The following is a 27,428-nucleotide window of genomic DNA, read 5'->3' as shown; positions in this document are numbered from 1 at the left end:
GGGGGGCCACGCATTGCTGTGTGTGGTGGTGGGGGGGCCACGCATTGCTGTGTGTGGTGGTGGGGGGGCCACGCATTGCTGTGTATGGGGATGACAGGCCGCTCATACATGTGACATGTCAGCTGTGTACTGCCATATTAACACATAGATGAGCGTGTCCATAGGGCCCGTATGATGCTGCTGGGCACCGTACCCCCATGTATGTTCAGTACGGTATAACACACCTGCACCACAATGCACTGTTCATCACCAATGTGGCCCGTCACGGTATTGTTGACACTTTTGTGAGTTCAGGTTCATTGTCCGCTCATTAACAATAAATGTACTGCTATCACATGGCACACAAAACTCTAACACCATGAGATCTATTTATAAAACAGGGAATCTGACATTCCTTCAAGTATTCCCTGCTGGGGATCAATTATTTCCATTGAAACACATGGACCTTGTGGGAATGTTTGATTCGTTTTAAAAATAGAGACCCTTGTTTTTTAATTTGTAAGAATTAGAATCTTATATTTCAGTCATGTGGTTAATATTTAAAATCTAGTTGGAGAATAAGAATCTACATATTGGTGCATTAGCATTATGAAATGAGTGCGATGAATAGTGAGGGGAGGAGGAGCGAGTGGCACCACGCGACATCCTCTTTTGTAGAAGAGCATAGTGGTTGTCATCAATCTGCCGATGAATGATGTTGGGGGACCACTGTACACACGTCAGATTATCACCTGGGACAAACGTGACAAGTCTCAGGCCGCTGCCATCGGACGTGTATGCCAAGCTTTACATGTGATGTGTATGTTTGTGTCCTTGTCAAATCAAAAGAGAAGCCATTGTGTTGGAAAATCCATCAAGATTGATAAATGATTGTTTCCCAATCCGACTATATTTGTTCAGTCATCTCAGACAGTCTGTGGCTGTCTCCGGTGACCCATGTGTAGGTGACACCGATGCAGTATGATGTCCATGTTTGTGAATGTGTAATAATCACCTTATGATGGATGTAGGACCATGTACACATGCTGGGTAATGGGTACAAATGATTATTGATGTATTGTTAGGACAGGTTTTCTCAACCTGAGTAATGTGGGGAACCCTGAAATAACTTTCATGTCTTCCCGGAATCTCTCCAATAATTATTACTTCCACAGCTCACTAAGCTCAGCTTAGTGTGATGGTCAGTGGGAAAATGTCAAAAAGATAATTGGATTATTCGTAACTGACCCGAGAGGTCCAAGTTGCTCTTTGCTCGTGAAGCCTTAGGGTGCCACAGAACCTTGGTTAGTAAACGCTGCAATAGACTGTCGTTTATTAAAAAACTCGAAAAAATGCTGATCTGCTCATTTTGGATGCAATGAATGAGCCATTCTAATGGATTCATTCTGATTTTGTGTTATCCTCATTTGTGTGTTATCCCTGCACAGTGCTCAATCATGCACACCACCGCGCATTGGTGTCCATTTGGAGTGTGTTCTTTGAATGATCTGTAGTCAGTACGTTGGTATCCTCAGCTCTGCAGACAGTCATGGCGTTCCTGTATGTACAGCATAGTGTGATGATTTGTCAAGCTCTGTGAACCCCTTGATTCATTTATTGCTTGTGTGTTTTGTACGACAATACCCTAATGTGTGTATGTAGCTGTGCATGTCAGTGGACAGAGCTGTGCTCCTTCATGCAGGTTATGGTGGCATTGATTGGTCCAGTTCCATATAAATTCCCAGCTCCATTAAGGTGGTATTAATACTTTTTGGATGATTAAGGAAATAGTTAAAACCTCTGACATTTTGTAACTATCTGTTCCCCATTTGTGAGATTTCCTTTACCTTTTTCCTGTAGGCACAGCAGGAAATAGGAGGTAATCTCTTCAAAGTGAAGGAAATCCCTTCTTAGACCGTTGTCAGCAGAACACGTGTCCTCATAGGAAGATTTCCCCTCTTCCTGTTCTGATGACAGCTCAAAAGTTTGCATCTTCTCTTTCATTTTGGGTGGGTGACAGTGATCACAGGACAGAGGGTGAAAGCCCCCAGCGGTGACACAGATATTAACCTGATGGGTTGTTAGACCTCTGATACTGTAGAAGTTTATTCATGGAGATGAATGGGGTCCTTTGTATGTATGCAGAGCAGGATTGGCGCCATGCACATGAAGCTGTGTCTGTGGCTCAGTTACCGGTGTGTCCTTCTTCCCAGCCAGAGACCGCGGGGCACATGTGGTACTCGTGTCCCTCTGCTTGAGACAGCCTGATGGCAGGTGCTTAGTAATTGTAGTCAAATAGTATGTTTGGCTTAGTTTTGTATAATTCCAAGCATGCGCTTTGCATAATTTAGTTATTAAAATATTTGACAATTGACTTGATTCTCTGGTTTGTCATATTATTGTGTTCATTGCAACCTGTTATATGTGATAGCTGTAAAGCTGGTAAAGGATAAGGGTTTCAGATTGAATACAACACAAGTGTTTGCATTTGTTTTATGAATAATTGGGTTTTTGTTTTGTGTTTTTTTTTTTTTTATTGTATTTCTGTTGAACGGGACCTTAAAGCTGTCTGTACTATTCCAAAAGCCAATCCTGACCTTTCTATTTCCAGCTGATTATATGAAGGATTATTAGTTGTTTGCAGACCCTCTGCCCTCCTGACATTCATATCTCTCAACCATTGTTCAAGGACATTTCACAGCCATAACTGACTTTGTCAGAGTGATGAGAAATCTAAAATTGTTGTCAATCTCCCATCTGAGAGACCTTTTCCAGGGACAGTTGTTTAGGAACTTGTTCATGTGGATCACTGTGAAGTGGCAGTGTTACTGCGTCAGAAACGCATACTACTGGCTATCAGTCTGTAAGGTTAGGTCCAGGAGTGACAACCTTGCAATACTCACCTGTCATTGTTCTGTCACAGGAAACCACCTCCTTCTTCACCTACTGGAGACCATCTTCAGTCAGTCATTCATTCCTGGCATGCACAAGGAAAGCTAGGATTGCCAGGTATCCCTGGAAACAAACAAAAATTTGACAGCTGGGCAGCGATCATATTCATTGCAGAAAGGACATTGCCTATCTCTTTCTGCAATAAATACCTGCCTGATCATGAATTTTTCAAAGTGGGAGTTTTTAAAGATCCGCTTTAAAGGACCATCACTTGGAGATTTGATAGTGAGCATCACCATTCACTGCCACACTCATCTGTTCTCCGCCATGGTTAGAAGGTACTTGTAGCATATCACTCAAAGAGCGGTTCACTAGCATGAGGTGTCAGGTGGAACATTGCCAAGATTCAATGGGCCAGTTGACAAAATCTAAGAGCAACCCATCAAAACTTTACTTGATTCATAACAGGCTGGTAATTGTCTGGGAACAATTCATGTGAATTACACCAAAGAAGATATGTACCCTCACCTTCCAGGAGTTTTTAATAACTTCCTGTGTTAACTTTCTTGTGGTGTTTCACCCTAATGGGACACAGTGGTTTAATCATCCCCTATTGTATTGGAGCCTTTTTTTATCACATAGGAAACCCTAATAACTGAGGGAACCCCTGCAAAAAGTGACTGTATTTACAGCTTATAGTATGGAAGCAAGATAGGCAGTATGAACTGTCCACACATGTAATTTGGTGTTTTGAATATGATATACCAATTGAATATATTTGTTTGCAGAGTAGGTTTTCTGTTTTTTTTGCTGATGGTGCGGGGGAGCCATTTAATGGTATCTGTCTATGGAGAGTCTGCCATGTACCGGGTAACAGGATATGTTTATGTAAAGTGAAAAAGGAATCGCTCCCAGGTTTTTGTTACAGTCTGCCTTATCAGAAGTCCTTTTGTACCCGTACGTTTACTTTGTAACTGGAGCTCTTGTATTGTGAGACGTTATGGGCATCTTGTTGACAAAGAATATGATGCCAAGTGGGGATTTTGGCTGAAGCCTCACAATGTAACGTGTCTCATGTACTTCTAAGCATCTTGTTAATAAGTTTTTTGTAGAATAAGTTGAAGTATATTGGTTCAGAGATATGCCCAAAATTTTAATGAATGATAACCTACTGTTTAAATTGACTACTTTGCCTCCACTGCACTATAATCCATACAGTATTGCCAGCCCTTCCTAATTGTTTTCTCTGTCCTGACTTCAAAACCTTCTCCTTGAGAGAAAAATAAATGCTTTTTAGTCCAGAGGAATACATACACATTAAAAGGTCTGGCATTATGTTTCATTGAATTGGCTTGTAGAGAATACATTTAATGTATTTGTACATTTATGGTAATTTATGCAATAAAAATAGAAATCGGGCTAATAATTTTTACCTATAAAAACCCCAACTGAACTGCTGGACCATTCAAATGACTGACTCTGATCTGGTCTAACATGTATTAAACCTGTCTTTAGTGCTAGAGAGCAGGCAGCTTCTGGTTCCTGCAAATACCCGTGTTGGTCTTCATATCAGTCCCTGTGTCCCTATGGAGCCCCTTTACTTCTCGGCCAGGGTTACACAAGGAATCTCAGCATGAATCTCTTAGTTGTTCAGTAGTCTCTTATCTTTGTCAGCTGGACAACAGTAAGTATTTTGACTCTCACGCTTGTATTCCCCTTTATAAACCACAGCAAATTTTTGGATCCTATGGCTTTGTTTATTTTACAATCAGACAGCACAGTGGCTCAGGGGTTAGCACTCTGACCTTTGCAGCCCTAGGTCCCAGGGCACTATCTGCATGGAGTTTGCAGGTTCTCCCCATGTCTGTGTGGGTTTCCTCCAGGTACTCTGGTTTCCTCCCACATCCCAAAAACATGCAGTTAGGTTAATTGGCTTCCCCCTAAAAATGACCTTAGACTACATTAATGACATATGACTATGGTAGGGACATGATTATGAGCGACTATGTACTTTGTACAGGGCTACATAATATAATGGTGCTATTTAAATACTGTGTAATAATAATAATTACAGCAATGAGCCAATTTGTTGGTACCTCTACAGCTCACTAGAAATGTTTTTTTTATGCTTCCAGCAAACGATATTAAAAGTTTAAAGTGAATAAATAATTGTTCCAGTTATATTAAAATGGCTCAGAAAACTTTTGTTGGTATCCTGAAAAGGATAATAAATAATTGGATTAGAATGATTTTCCAAACTAGTTCTTTATTCAGTATCACACGTCTTGCAGTCATTCAGTCTGATTCTATGGAGAGAAGGAGTCACTCTGCTGCCTGCTACCAGACCATCTCTAAGCATCTTGATGTTTCTGTGACAACACTTCCATTTATTAAGTTTGAGGTCTATGAGACTGTAGCTGACCTCCCTGATCCTGTCATCTATGGAAAGTACAGACTCCTGAAGTCTGGAGGAGGCACCTTGAATCCTGACTCAGCTGGAGCAGGAAGCAGAGCGGTCACACCACCTGTAACAGGTGCAGAAACCTCACCGAGAGTGACAGGAATTGCTTGTTTGCAGTAATTGTCTCCAGGGGTTGTGCAACAAAATATTGGTTTAGAGCTTCATTATAGCAATGCAAAAATGAAGCAAACTCTGATGTTTGTTATACGGAATAAACAATAGCTGGTGCCAATTACATTTGTCAGTTTCAGGTTATTTCTCAGGCAATTGTGGGATTTTGTTTTTGTTTAGGGGATACCAACAAATGTATGCTTTTCTGTACATAAATAAACAAAGTAACACCTTTTTATTATATATACTGACTTTTTTGTGATTTTGTTTTGCAAAATGATTCAATTTATTTTTCTGCATAACAAATTCAAAGCATAGCAAAACTAGAAAAATAGGAATTACCTTTTGATCTACTTTGATCAGCAGTATGTATATAAAAATATAGAAAAAGTCTAAAAGTTTCTATTACTAAAATAAAAAAAAAAAAAGTTTGATTTCAGTATAAGACTAGGTACACACGTGCAGTAATTGTCGTTTCCCGCGATGTTCCTCGTTCATTGGTGTCGTTGGCCTGTAGTTGTGCACTTTTTTGTTAGTGATTATTGAACGATCGGTTGTTAATTGTTCATTTCCAACAACAACAATCTTGCATGTGTGTATGTAGCCTAAAGGGTTTAGGAGGCATTTGTATATTCCGCAAAGGTGCTTTTTTCTATTGTAATTTTAAGGTGACACAAAACAAATAGATACAAAGAAGAACCCAACAAAATACCAGCATGGATCATTAGATCTTTAGGTTTTACATAAAGTCTGTATTATGGTTACTACTTAAAAGCTTAGAAATAATGTAAGGCCAGGTCAGGCCCATTTAAAATGGAAACTGTAGATACTTTTCTGTTTTAGAGGTTGATGTCACAGTAATTGGATCAGTGTAAATTTTATAAGTATGTGCTAATGTATTAAAACATTGGACCTAATTTTAGAATTGGCAGTTCTAAATTTACCGGTAAATGAATTCCAAGCTTTATATTTATATTATCTTGTTGTAAATGGTAACAAAATTGTGCTGTATATAGAGAGAATATGGAGGCTTTAATGGCCGAACACCACTTTCTGAAAATGCAAGTTGCCTGGCTGGCCTGCTAATCAGAGATGCTTACCTTGAACAAGTGTGTGGATCCAGAGTTCTGACTTTTTGTAATATACATTTTTGATTTAGAAGCTGTTGAGGCCAAATGAATCTCAAAGAAACTTAGCAGTGTTTTGAAAACACTGGCAAAAAAGTGTTGGCATGATGTAAAATGAATAGGGCAGTGGCTCATGACATTTGTATATCAGCTAAAAGGTACTGCATTGTTGTACTGATGAACTTTGCATTTTATAACATATTTATGAGAGAGAGGTTCCATCTATTGTCTCTAATAATTTGAAGCAGCAGCAAAACTCCTCACTATAAATCATGTGATTGTGTCCAAGTCAGAGGTCACGGGGCCAAGGAGTAACAATTTTTCTGTTTAATGCTGACATGGATACTGTTAATTTTGGGTTCATTTTAAAGTTCAATTCTTGCTTTAAGTAAATTGTATTCATGCCAAAGATTGTAGTAAACCTTATTTTTACATGTTACCTACCTTCAAATTGCCTGCAAATCCTATTTTTAATAGTTTTTGGTAAGTGGGTGTGATTGCCTTTTGTGACCTTAACCTTATTGGAATACAAAGCAGCAAAAGCAAGACAGGTGTCCCTTATTTGTAAAGTTCTGCTCTACAAATGATCTCCCTATTGCACGGTATGTCTGTAATTTAAGTTCTTGCTACGGTCATCAAAGGAAAACATCGAGCAAATCGCACACAAATGAAATTATACGTCTTGGAGTGTTCTGTTCACAGACTATGGTGTCCCTTTGGGTTGCCATGATTGTAAAGAAACAATGGTAGATTTTCTGACAGTTTAAATATGACCTGGCAGCAGATTAAAAAGGTGTTTTTTTTCAAACACATTAGATTCTGTGTGTGTACTAAGTATTGTGTGTTAAATAATTTACTGTACTATAGGAAGTTGGAGGTTTCCATTAGAATGTGGTACCTCTGGAGAATCCATGAACACAGCAAGTGACACCACCATTCCACACTGCCTGATGCTTCAGATGCTAATCACTTTGTAGACGGCAAGGTTTAGACTTTCTGCCTACCGAAGACTTGCTGCATTCAATGTCTTCTACTTCTACTCTGCCACTTTAAGATGTAAATCTGCCATTTCACAGGGAGTGACATGTTTGCAGTTCATGTAGTCATTGAAAAGATAAATACATTTGTTACTCTTATAAACATGTAGAGGGTGGTGGATGTGAATAATCTCAGATCTTGTATTTGAACCACTCTGTTTGTGTATATGAAAGAATCCCTGGGAATTGTTGGTTGTGACATCTGTTTTATGTGACAGCCTTTGAAAAGACGTCTTTGTGTCGGGTGTAATGAAAGGCTGTAAAACGTGTTAGTGACTTGTTTGAATACGATTTGTATATGGCTAACATGCAAGGAGCTCAGACTGTAATTCTGTCAGCAGAACATTAACTTCATTTACCAGTGTGAAAGAAAAATCCATAAAACCTACTTTATAAAGGATTTGTTTGTATGCACTGGGCTGAAGACCGTGTGTACAGCAAGCACTTAAGAGGCTACTGGGATATCTAAAGCCTTAATAATCCCTAAACTGAACATGCTAAATTCTACTAGCAATTAGGTTAAGTGAATATAGTGTTTAGGCACAAAGTGGTGGACAGAATATCTGATTTATGTGTCAGCTGTGCTTGTATACTGCACTACATCCTATTTCCTCTGAATTCAGCTGGCGGAGGGTGAATCATATGTGACCACACAACAACCAAAGTAGGAAAACCAGTAGATGGCAGATTTCAATTTTGGTCTGTAGTTTAAAAGACCCCTTTTTATATTCTACATGGACCAGAAAAGCATAAATCAACATAACATAGTTATTTGTGTACAAAACCATACCTAAAAGAGTGAACACGTCTTTGCGGTGATCTGTGTGCTGAAATGCTGTTCACAACCATTGTGCAGGACTACTAAGCAGAAAGCAATGTCACACTCAGCAGCCTCCTTTTTTTTAAGTAAACCTTGTCAGTACCAAGTAAGACTTCTTTTTGCCTTCAGAACTGCTGTAATACATTGTGGCATACAATCATTAAAGTGGATTTTGGTCCATAGTGACATGATGGCATGGTGCATTTGTTGCAGATTTGTTTGCTTCCATTCCACCCCGTCCTAAAGGTGCTTTATTGGATTTAGATCTGGTGACTGTATGGCACATTTGAATGAATAAACCCCATGTTGTGCAGGAAACTAGTTTGAGATGATTTGCACTTGGACTGTGACTTGGTGCGTTCTCCTTTCATCAGGGGATGGGTGCATTGTAGTCATAAAGGTATGTTTGACATTTAAAGGATGCTTAATTGGTACAAAGGGGCCCAAACTGTGCCAAAATATCCCCCACACTATTACATCACCACCATCAGTCTGAAATGTTGATACAAGGCAGGATTGTACCATGCTTTTATGTTGTTAATGTCCAATTCTGACTTTACCATCTGAGTGTTTTGCAGCAGAAATTGATACTCATCAGACCAGATTCTTCCAATCTTCTTCTGTCCAGTTTTAGTGAGTCTGTGTGAATTGTAGTCTCGGCTGCCTGTACAGAGCACTTACTGTGCTCTCCTGCTCCTGTAGCCCATCTGCTTCAAGGTTGGATGTGCTGGGCATTCAGAGAAGCTCTTCTGCATACCTTGATTGTAACAAGTAGGTATTTAGGTAACACAAACCATTCCAGTCATTCTCCTCTGATCTCTGGCATTTACAATGCATTGCCACCCAGAGAACTGCCATACACTGTATATTTGTCAGACTATTCTCTGTAAACCCTAGAGATGGTTGTAAAAGTGATTACCACCAAAGCTCAGCAATTACTCAGATTAGCCAGCCTGGCACTGACCTGGAACAACTGTGCCACTTTCAAAGTCACTTAAATCACCTCTCAGATGCTAATTTTGAACTTAAGCAAGTTGTCTTGATGATGTCTGCATGCCTAAAGCGTACCTAAGCTCACAAATCTCACTTTACATAAAAGAGTAGACAACCCTTCTATCCAATTTTTTTTCTTTTTAGTGCAACACCTGTTGCAAAAAAAAAAAAGGCTGCAGCACTGCCTGACTAGGCGATGGACAATGAATGGGAGCGCAAAGCCTCCTGGGATACCTATGTCACGCATCCCAGGAGGCTCTTGAGTGCTCCTTCTGCATATACCCAAGCAGCTTGGGCATGCGCAGAAGGAGCCCATTAGTGAAAAGGCCAAAAAAATTGCCGATCTCACACATGCGCAGTGAGATAGGCAAGTTTCTTTTCCAACCTACGTCACTCGATCTCGTGCCTGGGTCGGGTGATGTAGGAAGAAGAACCCGGAAGAAGAGGCGAGGATGGCGGCGCCCGGCGTGCCGGGACAACGCAGGACCTGATGGAAGTGACCTCCAGACTGATTGTGCTGTGGGATTGAAGGTATTTTTTTTTTTTTTTGTTTTGGGCATTTTTCAGTTCCTCTTTAAATGCTGTGAGTTGCTGCCATGTGATTGGCTGATTGGAGATTTGCATTAACCCTTTGAACAGGTATACCCAAATATACTAACATTCAAACATGGTTTTAGAAGCATTAACATGCCAATAGTTTATCTATTTTACATGTGTTGTGTACGGAAATTTAAAACTTACAATTCACATTTTGCATACAGCATTTGGCAAGATAGAATATTTGAAGCAAATGGGTCACTTACTTTTTTTTTTGTGAAGTCAAATGGCTTAGAAGATTGTCACGCTTGGTTACATTTTCAATATTTCCCTTTTTGTTTCATTAAGCCATTTGGACTTGCTTTGAATGGATGGCAGGTTATTCAAGGTTAATCAATAAATTCTTAAAATGTTTTCTGTAGCTCCTCACATGCCGTCTTGAAAGAAACGTCTTCAAAGTGTCCTTACTAATGCACAGGCCCGTTCTTTGTATCCATGAATAAGTGATGAGAATAGTTCTATGCAAATGAAAACTACTCCTCCCAGTATTGTACATGCTGAGGAGTGTTGTCAGTATGTCCAGGGCCTCAGACACATGCTTCTTTTTTTTTGGAAACCTGTTGGTTTTGCCACATAAAAAGTGTGACTTGAAGGACAACTATGAGGAAAAACAAACAAACTGCTGAAGGCACTTAAGGCAAGAATATAGTTTGCCATGACTCCTGTCACTTTAGCCGAGCAGCTTTTTAATTATGGCTAAAATATACCTTTAGGCTATACCCCACCTTGTGTGCATGGTAATATGTGGTATATGTAATTTGTGGTGTATTTCTATTGGTTTTAAAAGGCATCCCAATGCGCAATAACAGTGTAACAATAAAACAACACACCTGCTATTCAGTGCACCACAACCCACAGAAATGAACACAGTCTGCATTGTACTTTCCTCTGTTACCTAAAAACAGTACATTTCTTTGAAATATTTGGTGTCCCATATGTTTAAAATTTATAACATTTTCAAGTTTTTTTCACAGACGCTCCCATTCCGCAAATGTTAAATGTTTGCTTTTGTCTTAGGGGAACATAAAACGTTTTTTTTTATATCTTATTCGTTAATCCTGCAGGTTTTTCTTAGTTTCCTGACCTTTCCCCTCCAAGCCATTTCTGTTTGTTGATCTCTTCATTGTGTTTGCTATAATGTCATCGCATATGATGCGGGTCCAGCAGTCCTGCATTGTAAGGATGCCAAAAGCCCATAACCTGGAATTCAGGGAGTAGAGAACATCTTTACCTGTTGATATGGCCACTAGTTATGTTTTACCAAGGATTCAGTTTTTACATCTTTAATACAAGACACATTTTCAGACACATACCAGCTGCATGAAAAAATTTAATTCATGTTATTAAGCACAGGTTAGCTTTAAAATAAATGTTTTGGGGAAACAATTAGGTAGTTTGCTTCTCTGTCCTAATAATTGGATGGGTTTGTTGTTTTCACATATAGTGAGGAATAACAAGTAAAGGAATAAGGAATTCTATCATTTCCCTTTTTATATGGTGCAATGGTTCCTATGCTTGGTCCAAGCAACAAGCATTTTCAGAAGGAAGCCAGAAAGGGTAGCCATATTTATTACATGCAATTTAAAACTGTTTTTTGTAGCATTAGTATGTAGGTTAAAGTTTATTTACATTGATGTTCATAGTATATGATGGTCACACCTCATAGATATAATTCATCCTGGGTTTATTACCCTGAAACCAGATCTTCAGACCATTGTTCTAATATTTTGTCATCTCGGTTCGTTGAACATTTCATTATGTTGTCTGACTGATGACAGTATAGTCAGTATTCATTTTTGCAGCAGGATGTCAGGGTGTGAGAAGAAATTGTTTATTGCTTGTGAAAGAACAAGAGGTGTAAACTTTGTGATAAGCAGAATCAGGCAGGAGCATTCTTGGGTTTGACGTTACTAAGAGGAAGACTTCTGCTGTCATGATGATATTGCAGACAGCATGTGAAGGGCTCATCACTTTCATTTTGCAGGCACCGCCTGATGTTTAAATTTTGAAATGAGCAAACCTTTTATGCTGGTTCAATAAGCGCTATACATTAGCCATAGAGACAGTGTATACTTACCATTTGTTAGGTAAAGCACTTTCCATGTATTTCAGCTGCACTTTTACCCATTTGTCTAGCATTGTCTGTGCCAGTAGCTAGTAAATATGAATTTCTGATTATTCAGAATGTGATTATCCCACAAACTACTACAACTATGTGTATAATTAGTGCTAACTACACTGACATTTTCAGCTTTCTTATCTCCTTTTTTTGCGTTTATCTCCACCAAATCTCTACTAATATATGGCAGGTTCTGGGTTTTAGCAATACCTGGTTTTTACTTAATCAAGGAGAAGGTATGCAGCAGTATTTTCAGACCAGTCTGCTAAATAAGCCTAATGATAAACAGCTACAGAATGTAATTTATATAGAAAATGCAGATCATGTAGGGACTATCACTAGTTATACCAAAGCACTTTTTTGTTTCTCTAAATCAATTTTTTTCTTTAAACCTATTAATCATGTCAATGGATCCATTATTTATCTATTTCCTTTCAGGGTGGCTACATATTGTTCTCCAGTGAAATTGCACAACATTGTCTTTGTTGACAGGTTGCCTTAGATGGGCCACCTCATTTTTAATAGACTTTTGAAAACCACAAACAAATTATTGCCCAATTCTAGTTTACACTTTTTACCTGCTGCCATTCTGTTTTTGAAATTAATGCACACGCCAGATTCTCGTCTGATATCAGCCCTAAGGCAACTGACTTGTGTATGTAGGCTAAAGCTAGGTACACACTTCTAATAATTATCTTTAGAAAACTTATGATTAAGACCGATCAACGATTATGCTCCATGTTCGAATATAATCCACCAATAGTGTACACACACTAGATACAATCGTTTGAACGATGCAGGGAGTGACATGTAGAGGAGAAAGTCTATTGCAGAAACATGCACAATCACTGAACGACTGTACACACGATAGATAGCGAAATATCGTCGGCCAATCAGATCCGCCGTGACGGACGTTCATTTACGACAATCCTCGTTGGTCACCTTTTTTATGAATGATTTTTGGTCGTTCGCCGTTCATTTCCAACGATAATTATTGGAAGTGTGTACGCAGCTTAAGAGCTGCTAGAAGTGGGCCAAGAGTGTTTTTTTTTTTTTGCAGATGACACATTAAAGTCTTTTGTGTAAATGACAAGGCTGTCTCAACAGAATAACAAATCTTTTGAGAGGTTAAAGAGTTTAGCGTAGTTTATCATGTAGCCAGTTGATAGCAGCTCCCATACTTGTCTTTTGACTGGTCTACTTAATAGAGGGGTCTGTAGGGTGATAATGGGTGACACCTAACTCAGCAATATACTGTGGATTCAAACGCAAGCCAGCAGAGTTATGATATTTTTTTAAAAGCACAGGATTAATAAACCTATTTAACGCTACTTCCAAGGATTCTAACATTTGTATACAGTATATATTCTGCCTGGATAGTGTTATCTGCATAGGAATCAGTACTTGTTACAATAACCAAATGTTGAAAAATGTAGTTTTTCCCTGCTTCAATTACCCTAAGTAGGATGCTTTGATTAAAATGTAATTTGCAATCCAAAAAGAGGGAAAAAAAGCCTAGGAAATCCTCATCTGAGCTCTAATCATGTCTGCTTCCTTCCTAATATTGCTGTAGTACTGTATTTGGCCTTGTCATATAACTGAATGTGTTTATTGTAATTGTTTGATTTGTCTTCTTCCCTCTGGAGAGAGCCCGAGGGTAAAACCTTGCAAGGCAGAGATGGTGTTCTTATTTCGGCCTATAACATGTATGAATAATGCTTGTTTTTCTTTTAGCAGTAGCGGCATAGTCAGCTGGCTAAATATATGTGACAAGACGCATGCATGGTAGAAATATTGGCTAGCTTTGACTTATTTTTTGCTGATAAAGCATAGACAAACAATGAAAGCTGAGATAAGGCTACATGTAAAGAAAAAGCATGAAATGTAAAGGCGGTATTGTCCAGAGGGTTGATCGTTTACATTTCTTGTGCTGCACTTCTGTGATGATTGTGAGAGCAGTAGGCTGTCAGTATTGCCAGGACAAGAATTATCTCGCATGTATCTGTGATCCCTTGTACAAACTGCAGTCTACAACTAGAATAAAAACTTATCTCTACTACATCAACAGTGACATTCTTGGGATTTAAAACAGTGTTCTCCCCAGGCCCTTTTAGCTGGGCGCACCACCTGGCTGTTTTTGGATGGTTACTGATGAGTTGGGTCACAATACAGGGGCTGCCACCCACCTTCTTCTACCAATTTCTTCCCACCTTGCTTAAAAAAAAAATCCTGGATTGAACACTGATACACCACCAATCCCAATTGTAGCCTGGATGCAGCATGCACCACGTTAGGAACGGTGGGGTGTGCTTTCTTTTTTTTATTACTGTATTTAGAAAATAATGTCCTGGGCTTATGAACATATAAAATGAACTTTAGGGCTTATATAAGCAAGTTATGCCCCTAATGAGAATGAAGTGTGTCTGAATTCCAAAGGTGTTCATGACGCATTCTTTCCGCCTCCATCAACCAAAAATCTATGAATAATGTCAGAGACAACTAGCTGACACAGACAGACAAAACCTTGTTTAGAGTTTACCAAAACTTCCATTTTTAATTGGAATATAGTACCCAAGTAGTATGGAGAATATAATTTACTTCTGAACTTTTAGGAAGGGTCTAGCCTTTTCATATTTTTATACATTTAATATTATATATATGTTTATGCCCTATTTAATGTACAGCGCTGCGTAATTTGTTGGCGCTATATAAATCCCCTTTATTAATATTATGACTAAAGACAGAAATGGATAAAACCAGGCTGCAGAAACTGATAAAGGCCCCCATCTCCTAGATTGTAAGCTGTTCTGGGCAGGGTCCTCTCCGGGAGAAATGGGGATGTTACAATCTCAACAGTGAGCAGCACAACAGAAACATCATCAAATCTCATTAGAGAAGCAGAGATTGCATACTTATAGCTAGGGGGCTTTAGGTGTAAGAGGTTTTTAAGGAGGAATTTTCTGTTTAAGATGCAGGGATTCTTGAATTTCACATCACTTCAATGTATTACATTCACTGAGCCCAAGACACTTGGAGTACCACTATATCATTAAATTGGCTTGCAGAGAATGTGCCCAGAATGTGTGTGCCTGTGCAGGTTCATGCATGCTAAAACCTTAGACTAGAAGTTCCTCCAAGGTAGAAGCTGTTCTAAAGCTGTACGTAAAATGTCAGACAATACAAATCCTTGAACGTCAAGTATGTCACATTATTTGCACACAAGGGATGAGTAACATTAGAAACATCTGGTATAACAAGTAAGGAATTTGTGTTCATTTCAAATGATTATAATGGTAGTAGTTTTACCCTTTAAAAACAGTATAGAGTCCTCAATGGGCCACCTGCACACTTCAGTGCTCAGCTACAAAGGCGATATGACCTGCACCTCAAACAATACATATAAGGCTGTGATAGAACAAGATAAAATGTATTTATACTGTCATTTTTGTGGCAAAATTTATTAGTAACCTTAAAAGCAATAGGCAGGACATAGACACAGATTTCTAAAAACAACAAACCATAAGAAAAGAACCACAGCGTGCGGTGTGTGATGCGGAGGTCAGGAGAAAGAACTACAGCATGCAGTGTTATGTAGAGGTCAGGAGAAGTAACCACAGCGTGCAGTGTGTGATGCGGAGGTCAGGAGAAGGAACCACAGCGCGCAGTGTGTTATGTAGAGGTCAGGAGAAGGAACCACAGCGTGCGGTGTGTGATGCGGAGGTCAGGAGAAGAGGTCAGGAGAAGGAACCACAATGTGCAGTGTGTGGTTTAGAGGTCAGGAGAAGCAACCAGTGTTGGATGATTAGAATTCTTTGGCAGCCACAGCTTTTTAGGAGAAAGATAGTTTTAGGTGACAATGTTGATTCAAACTTTGATATTCATATAGGAAGTACAGCCTGTGTACAACTTGATTTTTTTTTTACGGTCTGGTAATGTAGGAGCTTCTTTGCTGTTATGTTTTAAAAACAGGAAAGATACAGTTACACAGCAGAAGGTTTAAGAAATAGTCCCAATCCTCAAGTGATCCATACATTAACTTCCAATATTTTGTGTATCCTCCTATAAACCTTCAACTAGGTGTATGATGGTTGTCACCACTAACTAGGACTTCCCTTGGGAGTATGACATGGGAAAAATTTGAATCTAAAACCAAAACTTGTCTGTAGTCTAAACCAGACCTTACTTATACTGTGCTCCAGGGTTCCTTGGAGTTCCTCCAGAGGTTGCAAGGGGTTCCTTAATCAGTGAGCAATTTAGGCTTAGGTCAGTTACCACTGGCAGCAATGATCTTCTTGGCTATCCATAAAGATGACATTCTTCCCACTAGCCATCAACGTAGAATGCGTTCTTCCTAGTTAATGTTCTGTGAGCTGTGAATATAGTAACCATAGCAGGGATTCCCTAAGACTGGACAGTTATTTTTAAGTTTTTTAAAGTTAAGAAGGTCGAGAAAGGTCACATAGACAGGCCAGATTTACTTCCTGTATCAATTGTGTCTGCTGCCTGTTTTTTGCATTTCTGTTTAGTCATAGAATTATAAATGTCAAAAAGTATGACAAAGGTAGTCCCTTCCCAAAAGTTCAGAAGTTAATTATACTCTCTATTGCACTTTGCTACTACATTTCCATTAAAACTGGAAACTTTATAAGTAGATTGTAAACTCAAAACCTGCTACATTCATCTGTTCTGTTCTCACTGACAAGATTTTCAGAGTTTTTCCTCTTTTCTGAAAGAATAATGCTAGATGAGTAGTCATTGATGGGAACAAAGTTTCCTAATCCAGGCATTAAGAAATATAAAGATTTATAAAATGGAAAAAAAGATAGAAGTTTTGGTTCTAAGCATTAATTAATCAATCTGTTTAATGGCTGCACTCATCCGCTCAATGAATGTTATTTATTCAGATATCTTATGCAAGATCTGTATTAACATGTATGTATATATATATATATATATATATATATATATGTGTAGATGTATATATTATATATGTTTATTGCAGTGCAATGCTTTCTAACTCAACATTTGTGTAAACCTGTATGCATAGTTATGGTTAATATTGATGCTCTAGTTCAGTCAACTAGTTTGTCAACTTCTTTTTTACTCATGAGGGATCCCTAAAATAATTTTAAAGTCTTGAGGAACTTCTGCTTAAAACCAATTTATTTAGTCTGTGGGGTAGAAAGTCTGGTAAATTGGTGACCAGTGGAAACAATGCCCCAAATAGTAGTAATACCACATTTATAAACAACTAAACATTAGAGTCATGCAGCTCATTCTTCCAAGTGGTTTTGGCCCTAGAACTTTGCAGGCACCATCAAATGGGGAGGTCAGTCAGCCATACTTTGAGGAATCCTTATCAACCTCTGGAAAAAACAGAAGCAAAGAAAATGTGTAGTTATTTTGTTCACAATTTCCTTAACACCTTTTTATTGATTCCTTGTTGCTCATTTATTAAAAAGGCTAGAAATAAAATTCAGACACAGATCTAATAGAAATGTTTATTATTAAGTATAAGGTCAGACCTGCCTTGGGATCAAGCGATCTGATGTGGCTCCAGAGTCTACATATTTGACATTGGGTAAAAGTGAGCAGTACTGAACCGTTTCCTGCCACCCCCATTTATTCTCTATGGGGCTGCTGCGGGTGGAAGCTACTTGTTGCGCCTTTCCCCGAGGAGCTTCACAGGCATTAGGAAGATGTAACTGCCCCACAACCTAATTGCCAGTCTAAACATTCAAGTGTTTGGCATTATGCCTCACTGTTAGTTTTCCTACAAAAATACAAATGCTTTTAGTAATGCTTTGCAAAGTTTCTTAGCACTTCCTGTTGCAGGCTGACAATTAGTAGCAGTATTGTCAGCAAGCCATGGCCATTTTCTCAGTTGGCCATTGGACATTCTATCATTGGACCAGCTAAAGGGTACAGTGACCAACCTGTAATATGAATGCAAAAATGATTTGCTTAATAAAACAGTATGCAGTGGGACATTATGCCAAATATATTGATTAACGTTTTACTTGAAGGATTTTACTGTAAAGAAATTTGGGATTGCCAAACCTGGAAAGAGTGAATGGCCATGGGAAAAGCATAGAGGAATGTAGGGTTTTCATCTGAGCTTTAATATTAATCATACTAAAAAAATTAGGAGAAAAATACAACCTTCTAAAGGGTGCAAAGAAGTGTGATTTGAAGGAAATTAGCACAACCTCACCTATTGTTTTCTGGTTATAATCCTGGTTGGCCCAAAATGATTGTGGAGACCCATAAAGGGGTGCAACACCTCACTGCAACTAGTTTCTATTTTGTCCTCTATAGAATATTTTAGATCTACTTTAGAATTTACTATCAAAATAATTTTTCTTCTCTTCATTTTACAGCTAAGCTTTTTTCTTTTAGCAGTAATAAAAAATACAAAAAAATTGTTCCTATGACATAATCTACAAAATACAGTACTAAGCCTATATTTTTGCTGTACCCGTTTATATGATTTCTCACAGTTATCCAATTTTGACTGTTTTGCACTGTATATTATTATTTGCACAAGTAAAGTCCAGCTTAGAGGAAAGACAGAGAACTGAGATGCAGTGGAAAAGAAAGTAGATGTGCTTCAGAACATCTCTGTAAAACCCTGCAACACCTGCTGAGCTAAATGTCCTGGTATGGACTCTGTGTAATGGTGCCCAGTGGGATATAGAGTACTCTTTGAATTACTGTGTTTAGCAAAGCAATTACCTAGAAGACTAGGTGTGTGGAGAGTCTGTCAGGAGAAATTGTTCTGTGTCAAGAAAATTAACGTGAGTGATACAAAGCAAGGCAGTCAGTGGGAGATGACTGCGGGGAGCGAAAACCTTCACAGACAGGCAGAGACTTTTTGTTCAGGAGGTGAGCCCTTTCCTTTTATTTGGGTATTGCCTTGATATTAGAAAGATTAGGTAGTCTGGGATTTTCTAGCTACTATCCATGTCCAATAAAGGGTATAGCCAACCTGATATTGATATAATAGTTCTACTAAGAATATTTTCCACTAAAAATATTTCCAAAACGAATAAAAAGTCCAAGATGCATAAAACGCGATTAAATATAAAAATAGGCTGATATAATAGGTGTCGTGTAATCCAGTGATGTGTTTTTTTGAATAAAACATCACTTTATCTTTACACTATTCTTCTGTAATCCTCTGAAATTCAACTATTTGACTGCTAGAGGAAGGTGTAAGTGTAAGTCGGTCACACTTTACTGCATTGTATAGGGCTGTCAGTATATTAAATGAAGTTTGCTGGTAAAGGTGACAATAACCGAGATCTGATTCATAAGCCAATGATGGTATTGACTGAGTTGTATTGCTTTGCTTTTGACTGAGAAAAATAAATGATGTGGACTTTGTATAGTGCAGTGTTTTTCAACCTTTTTTTTTTTTTTTCATGGGGTAACCTTTGAAAACATTTTCAGGTCTTCAGGGTACCCCTGCTATAATTACTATACCCACAGCGTACATTATATTAGTGTGGTGGTCAGTAGGAAAAATGGCTTTTACATTAATGGCCAGTGGGAAGAATGTCATCCTTACAAAGAGCAAAAAGATCATCAGTATCATTTAAACTGACCTGAGAGGTACAAACTGCTCCCTAGCAACCTCTGGAGAAAACTGTATATTTGATACCTCCATGTGTTTTTTATTGGTCATTATTGACACACCGTAAATTTTTGTAAGAAGGCGAACTTTACCTTTATCGAGGATAGGTATTTTCCTAGGGTGGCTCCAGCTGTGTCATGACAAAAGCAGAGAGTGCAGACTACATCCAAAATACTCATTGGCCAGGCAGCCAGTGAACCTGAAATTAACTACTTCCTGGAAGGGTATATTCTATTTTAATTCATAGGTGTTCACTTTGTCCTACTTTTAGATTGGTTCCTTATTTTTTGCTCGCTTTTTTATAGGACAAGTGCAGGAATGTCCCTTAATATTTTTATTTTTTTAGATGGCCTTGTTTGTGCTTACAATATCTCAGTGTCCTTGTAAGTCAAGTTTTGGTGGTGTTCTGAGCATCATTTAGGTAGGACATATTGCAGGAATGCTTCTGCTTTATACATCTTCTGAAAGGTTAAAGAGAGAAAAACAAAAGGCAAAAATGGCAATCCTATTAGCCATTGTGCTGCGCATTTTCTATTGATCTGCTCTCCTGGGTTTTTGCTTCTTTGGCACTTCCTGTTCATCACCAGCTGTGTCAGGAAAGAGCTTGGCTCTGAGAGGTGTTAAATAAACATTTCCACAGTAGTCCATGATCCTTCCAAGGTCATTGACTGGCTACCATACAATTTATTGTTTTACCCCTTGTAACACTTTATTAGTTTTAGTGTAATTGTTACCCATAATCAGCATTGGTAGGACAGCTTGGGGAGAAGGGTATGTATGTCTGACTTACACATTCCTAAAATAAAGGTAAAAAAAGGACAATTTAAATGTTTCTCCTTATGGATTAAAGCCTCCATTTCTGTATGTGTTTAACATATTTCCCATGACAGTGCAGAGACTTAGGCTAAGTACCCACATGCAATAATTGTCCTTGGAAAGGATTTTTCACAATCCTTTCCAACGACAAATGACTGAATGATACATGAATGCATGATGTTCCATGGGGAGGGGGAGAACGATGGAGTGGCTGCGCTCTCTTCACTTCCATTAGGATTGTCCATTGTCCGTGGATCCGTCAGGACAGTCGTTCGGACGATGAACGACGAGCACTGTTTCTCAACGACGCAAGATTCTCATCACCATGTAAAAAAAATTATCACCTCTAAAAATGGGTAGGGTGCAGTATGTTACATTTTTAGTTCAGATACACATTATTACAAAAGACACCAAAAAGCAACAATGTAAACAATCATAGAAAGATAATTTAATGATGAATGCTACAAATAAATTGTTTAATTGTTTCAAAAAATACCCTATACTTTCCTTTTGCTTATATTCTTGGATCTGTTCACTGAACCTGCTACAACTGTGTACTGCTGCTTGCACCCAATTAAGATAACAGTGATGGCTCCCGCTATGGTCTGAGTTTAATTTGCAGCAAGCTCAGCCCCTTAAAGCAGCCAAATGTATCATCTGTGCTTCGGTTTTATATAAGACATGATCAATCCTGAGAATGGGGATGTTACATGTCAACATATAAATACACCTGTAAGAACTGAAATGAGAATCCAATAGCTATGAAGAGTGCTGAGTTTCTTGCTGTAGCTATGCAATGGTTGAACACATAGATAAAACTAACCCCAGCTGTGTTCATCTCATGATAAACACATGGAAAGCAGTGTTGCCAATGTTTATTTGGTGCTGTACAGGAAGGCAAGAGGAAGCTTGCTCAGTAACATTATCTTGACCTTTTTTTCCAATTCTGCAGCTTTGATTTTTTTCTTTTCTTTGTTTTAAATCAGTTGTAAATAAAGATAATGTAATGTGCAAATGCATGTGCTCATCTTGGTAAATGTCCACTTCTTAAGTAATGCAAAACATTGACACCAAAAACCTGACGCAATCAGACAGGCAAGACACTTTATTTCGGAAAGAACATCACTTGTCACTTTCTGCAATAATGACCTGCCTGATAATGGAAACAAAAAAGCGGCTGTTTGGCACTGTCTTATCCTCCTTTTTCTGATTCAAGACATTTCATCCTACTATTCTCTGAGGGGGTACCTTTGTTGTCCTTTACTGAGTGGGTTAGTTTCAGAGCATGGTAATTGAATCAAACCTTTAGAAGGACAAAGAGCACAGGGATGAACTTTCAGGTTAAAGCTGACCTCCAGCCTTACTTTTACTCTCACACAGTTATTTTGGCTCATCTGCTGTCCTAAAAATGCTTGCTTCTATTTCCCTGTACACTGTGCTCTTCTCTCTGTGTATATTAGACGCTGCAGTAAACCAGACAGAGCCTGCCCCATTTCCTGGCTGTAGGCCATCCAGCATCATATAGCCCTTTCCAGACAAATTGTTCCTGAGCTTTTTGTTTTATTTCTTTTACTCATTGAGTCTCAGAATCACTTGGGATTTACATAGGATGGTCTGCCAAAGATTTGGATGCAGAACTTCTCTCACAAGCCAGTTCACTCTCACTTTGTCTAAAATAAGATATATGATAACAAGGAAAGTTTAAAGTTTACTGAGAGGCAAAGAAAAGCAGGTTCAGTGCTCAGCTTCAACAAAGATAACAGAAGGTACCTTTTGAGTTTTAAAACTTCAGACTTTCCTTAATGTATCAAAAAGTTATTAGTAATTTTTTTCCCCTCCAAAATATACAATAATTCTAATTTTAGCCTAACTGCACACTAAACAGAAGCTCCTGGCTACAGACACATCTCTGGGGTACAGCAATGATTGGTTATTACCTGGCATCTATAAGGACCAATGTTCCCCAGGATTGGCCAGGGGTTGTCTGTGGAGATGGAAAACTTACAATAGCCATACAATTATTTCCAGAGGAAGCAGTGTCTTGTGCTATGCTGTAATTGTATTGAATAGCACTGATCATCTTGTATCCCAACAGTGAGATTGTTTACCTTGGCCAGCTCATTTTTTTCACTCCCCTCCCTGTCTGTGCTTTGTTTTTTGCACCTGTTGTGAAGTACGCTTTACATGTCAGCATAGTTGTCTTTGGCAGTCTACAAAAATAATTTGACGGCTGCATGTGACTGCACGATTATCTGGCACGATATAAATTATTATTAAAGTCGGAAATGTGTTTGTGATGAGCAGTATTATGCAACATCTGCAGTAATTAGGCCAGTGTGGGTTTAGTTTCATAGTAAACATTTGCTAATTTCCTCTTCATCTCTGTTTTGACAGGAGTCTGTTCCTTTTAATAAATTAGAGGCATTTCTCTGTCTAGCGTCCAGACCAGTGTGTATAGCAGAAGATGGTATCATTTTATTCTCTATGTCAGGGGAATTAGAGGCTATTATTAATGTTTTTTTTTTCTATCGTTAATAATATTTTTTACACAATGAATATATCTTCTCAATGGCCATTTGCAAAATGTTATGTGTTGCTCTTATTTTATAATCATTAACTAAAATTGTACTGCCACTTACAAGTATATTATTTTGTATGTGTGGCAAGCACAAACCACTTTTGGATAATTCTCTATAAAGCATTGACCCAAATTAAAGGAGAAGTAAACTTGATATATTCTGTCTCAGGGCCCCGCCATCTTCTTCCTTTTTTCCTTCTTCTGGATATATTATTTGACCATCTTCAGTGCCCAACCCAGAAAATTTTTTTAAGCTGGGTAGGAAGAAACTGTAGGCGGGTGGTGGCTCCTGTAATGCAACCCAACTTATCAGTAACCACCAAAAACAGCCAGGTGGTTGCTGATAAGTGCCGGGTGGTGTGCCTAGCTAAAAGGGGCTTGGGAGAACCCTGATCTTGATTGGCTGGCTGAGCCAGGACGACATAACTCCCATGCAAGTGTGTAGGAGTTCATTCATTCTCTGCAAGCATATAGGAAGTTAGGATTGCCGGCTATTCTGCCAATCAAATCTGAGCTGTCCATTTCTGCAATAATACCCTGCCTGATCCTACATTTTTAAAAGTGGAACTTTAGTTCTTCTTTAACCTCCCTGGCTGTAGCCCCTAGTGTTGCTGGGGGTAAAAAAAAAACATGCTGAAAGCGGTAACCCTGAGCCACACTTGGGGTAGCTAAAAACATTAAAACAAAAAACACTTACCTGGTCCCATCGGCGTCCTCTGGTGTCCTGCCCGTTGGATCCCATCTTCCGGCCACGTCCTGCTCTTCTTCTGATCTTCCGCCGGCGAGTGCACTGATGTTCCCCGGCAGTTCCCGGTGACGTTGGTGCGTGCGGGAAGCGCGGCAGGAAATTCAAAATATTTTTTATAGGATTTATATATATATATATATATATATATATATATATATATATATATGCTACTGTACAGTTATGTCACAGGTTTCAGTATTTTTATGTACCCTTGTTTCAACAGATTTTTGTGTTTTTTAATTTAAGTTTATTAATAAATCTATTAAATATTGGACATATTTCAGTTATGCCTAAGAATCATAGGCCTACAATGTAAGATAAATTTTCATGCAAAACAATGTACCACATAAGGTGAAACTTATAACTTATCCAAACCTAAATATTGGGTTAAATTGCTCCTTTATATTCATTTGTAATTACAGCATCCGCTAATAAATAAAAGAAATATATATATATATTTTTTTTTTATAAATAGCCAGTGAAACTGCGCCAGTCTGAGCAAAGATGGCCAATGATCAAAAATACTTTCGGATGTGTGGTGAGTTTAGGAAAGGACAACAGACAGTAATGGGGTACTTTTTTTAAAGCATACACTAAATAGTAGAATTTGCAGTATAACATTCATAACACATTGTACAGAATGTAGTATTGTGAGTTATATAGTGTACAGCACAATCCACAGAATGGAGCAGCGTGGAGTATGTAAGGTACAGCACAAGGTATAGAGTTGAGCCATGTGAAAAATGTAATGAACATGGTAGGGTGCAAATTAGTGCCATTTATAAGGAAAGGGATTAGTACCTAGAACCATGTGCTTAAATATTCTTCGTCAAAGCAGGATTAGAGCTCTGGAAACAATGGTGCATGGAGTCCAGTTTTGCAGACATAACTGCATTTTATCATCCCAGACTGTATTGGATGCATCAATATATTAGACATTCCTTCAATGTATCATTACCAAGTAACCACCATATGTGATCCTGGGTTGTGTGTTATTATCACATTATAGGTGTGCAAGGCTTTTGGTTGTGTACTGGTCATGCCTCTATGTTGCATAATGATATATGGTGGGAGACATATGGGGAGACCCTAAATTTCTCCAGAGACCCACACCTTTTGGCCTAGATTACCTACCGTTGTTCAGATGTGAAGTACTTCGGATTGTCTAGGTTACTGTAACAACTACAACACATATTGTCAGATGGGAGCATTGCAAAGATTTAAATTATTTATGATTTAAAAAAGGGCTTTACATTGTCCACCTTACATACACCTGTGCCTGCACTCTAGGTTATATGCTTCTTGTCTGTTCTTGACAAGTAGTATACATGCTTACAGCATATTAGGCACCCACAAAGCTCACGGGTGGCTTGTTTTAACTTTTAACCTCCGACACATGAAGTCTCTTCACTTGCCTTTTCTTCTAGGCCCTGACAGATTATGCATGATTAAATCATATCCTGTTTAAATATCTAGCTGTATATATGAGAAAGAAGCACCATCAGTTTATCTGTGGACAGAATCTTCCTGCTTTGTTTTCTTGGTAATCAGCAGCTTATCTCTAGCTCACCATACATTCAGACTTCACAGCAGTGAGTATGGAACATTTCCGGTCTGATAGTGAAAGTCTTTTTAATCTTTTCAGGCACTAATTTATAATCTACATTCTGTTCCTAGACGTGATTATGGTGTGACATCTTTTAGAGCATAGGTACAGGTTGAATTTCTTCCTAATGCATGCACTGTCAGGATTGAGTTACAAAAAGATAATTATACCTCCAAACAAAGTACAGTTTTTGTATTTACCCCCCACTGAGATCTATAGTAACCCACCCTTCCCTTTCACAGAATAATCAACAAGATCCCAGAGCCCGTGGCTTCTCCTCTTGTTTACGTTCAACTGCACGGTATCGCAGTATAGACTTTTATGGAGTTTGGTAGATGCATCTGTTCAACCTTTTCTTAGAACTCTATTGGATTTCTATTGTAAAGCACCAACTATTCTGATTCTGAGTCTCTAGTATTTGCAGTTGCTGAACAGCAAAAATGCAGATTAGGATTTCTGATTTCAATTGCTCTGTTGATGCCAGAATTTTTTTTATATTAATAAAACCATTGCACTTTATTTTACATCCATGTAAGTCTAATTTTTATTCTTTTTTTTTATTTTACAGATATTCAGGAATGGGGTGAATTGAAGCAATTTTTTGAAGCGCACTATTCTCAGATTTATTTTATCTTCTATGAAAATTTCATTACACTGGAAAGTAGCCTAAAGGTTAAAGGTAATCCTCTGTGTCCTTGTTGTTTTATGTTAAAATGACTACATGTAATCCACATTGTATTTGTATGAATTGTATCAAACCGGTTCTGTCATTCTACCTCACCAGCCAAAGCATTAGGCAAAGTATTCCCCTTTCACTTTATTCTGGCAGCTACGGTATTATATATATATAAAAAATTGTGGCAGCCCAGACAGTAAGCTGACAAGCAAAAGAGTGGTGGCTGTTCAAAGTACTATCCTAGTCAAAACCTATGCACACTTTGAGTAAATACAACACAGTTTACGTTAAGGAGAGATTTGCAGGTAAGCATTTAATCCACAAAATTTTACTGTGCTTTGCTGTTTTTTGCCTTGTTGTTTTTCCATAAAAAAAAAAAATATATATATATTTGTAAAGTGGCAATAGAGGGTAGCTGTCAGTGTCTTGGTGCCATCACTCTGCTTCCTGCATGTTGAAAACTCTTCCTGAGAAAAACATAGAAGTGGTGATTGCCGACTTCCCTCCCTTTCTTCAATAGCAATACTTAAAAGTCTGAAAGCTATGCAGTCCCTGTGATTTCATACTTTGACTCATTAACCCAGAACAAGTATGCTGGTAAGGTGTTTTGACTTTTTTTAATTGTTATGCTTGTTCTGGATCATTAAGAAAAAAAATTTGAAGAAATTTAGGATTTAGGTTAGCATAAAAGAAGACAGGTAGACTTTATTTTTTAAGGATTCAAAGCGGAACTAAAATAAAAACATCACATTCCTTTACTTCCGTAGATCCCTTAGTCCCTCTGAAGCTGTCTTTCATACAGCCCCATGTTGTCCAGGTTTCTTGCTTTGGCCCAGCACAGAAGCGCCGGTGGCCACCATCTTTCCTCCCCCTTCATCTTCTGGCTACATCATTTGATCTCACATTTCACAGGCGTGAGATTGGGTGATATAGCCAGCTATAGTTGTTAAAAAAAAAGCGCCGATCTTACAGTTCATAGATGAGCTCGGCACGAAAGAGGAGGGGCTTTAAAAAAAAAAAGGCATTTAATTAAAAGAAAAAACATAGAAGGGTTATCTGCCCTTCTATATAATATAAGATTTGTGGTGGTAAGTAATGGCGGCCCCCAATATTCTCTCAATGCATGTATATACCCTACGAATACACTTCTTTTATTTGCTACCTATTGGTCTATTTAATATACTAGTCAAAGCAATTTGTTATACCTGGATGAGGAGTGCAAAAAATACCTG

General features: G+C 38.3%; 1 protein-coding gene across 1 annotated transcript in view; it reads left to right on the top strand.

Moving 5' to 3' along the window:
- Positions 1–27,428, top strand: part of RALGAPA2 (Ral GTPase activating protein catalytic subunit alpha 2) — a 191,708-nt gene that overhangs the window by 1,653 nt on the left and 162,627 nt on the right. The window contains exon 2 of the mRNA XM_072410265.1: positions 26,089–26,199. Within this exon, the coding sequence (XP_072266366.1) occupies positions 26,089–26,199 (111 nt within the window). The remainder of the gene's footprint in view (positions 1–26,088; positions 26,200–27,428) is intronic.

The sequence above is a fragment of the Pyxicephalus adspersus genome, chromosome 4, assembly GCF_032062135.1.
Source record: "Pyxicephalus adspersus chromosome 4, UCB_Pads_2.0, whole genome shotgun sequence".
In the NCBI taxonomy this organism is placed as follows: domain Eukaryota; kingdom Metazoa; phylum Chordata; class Amphibia; order Anura; family Pyxicephalidae; genus Pyxicephalus; species Pyxicephalus adspersus.
The sequence above is the reverse complement of the archived record's forward strand: the minus strand, read 5'-3'. Positions and strand labels throughout refer to the sequence as shown.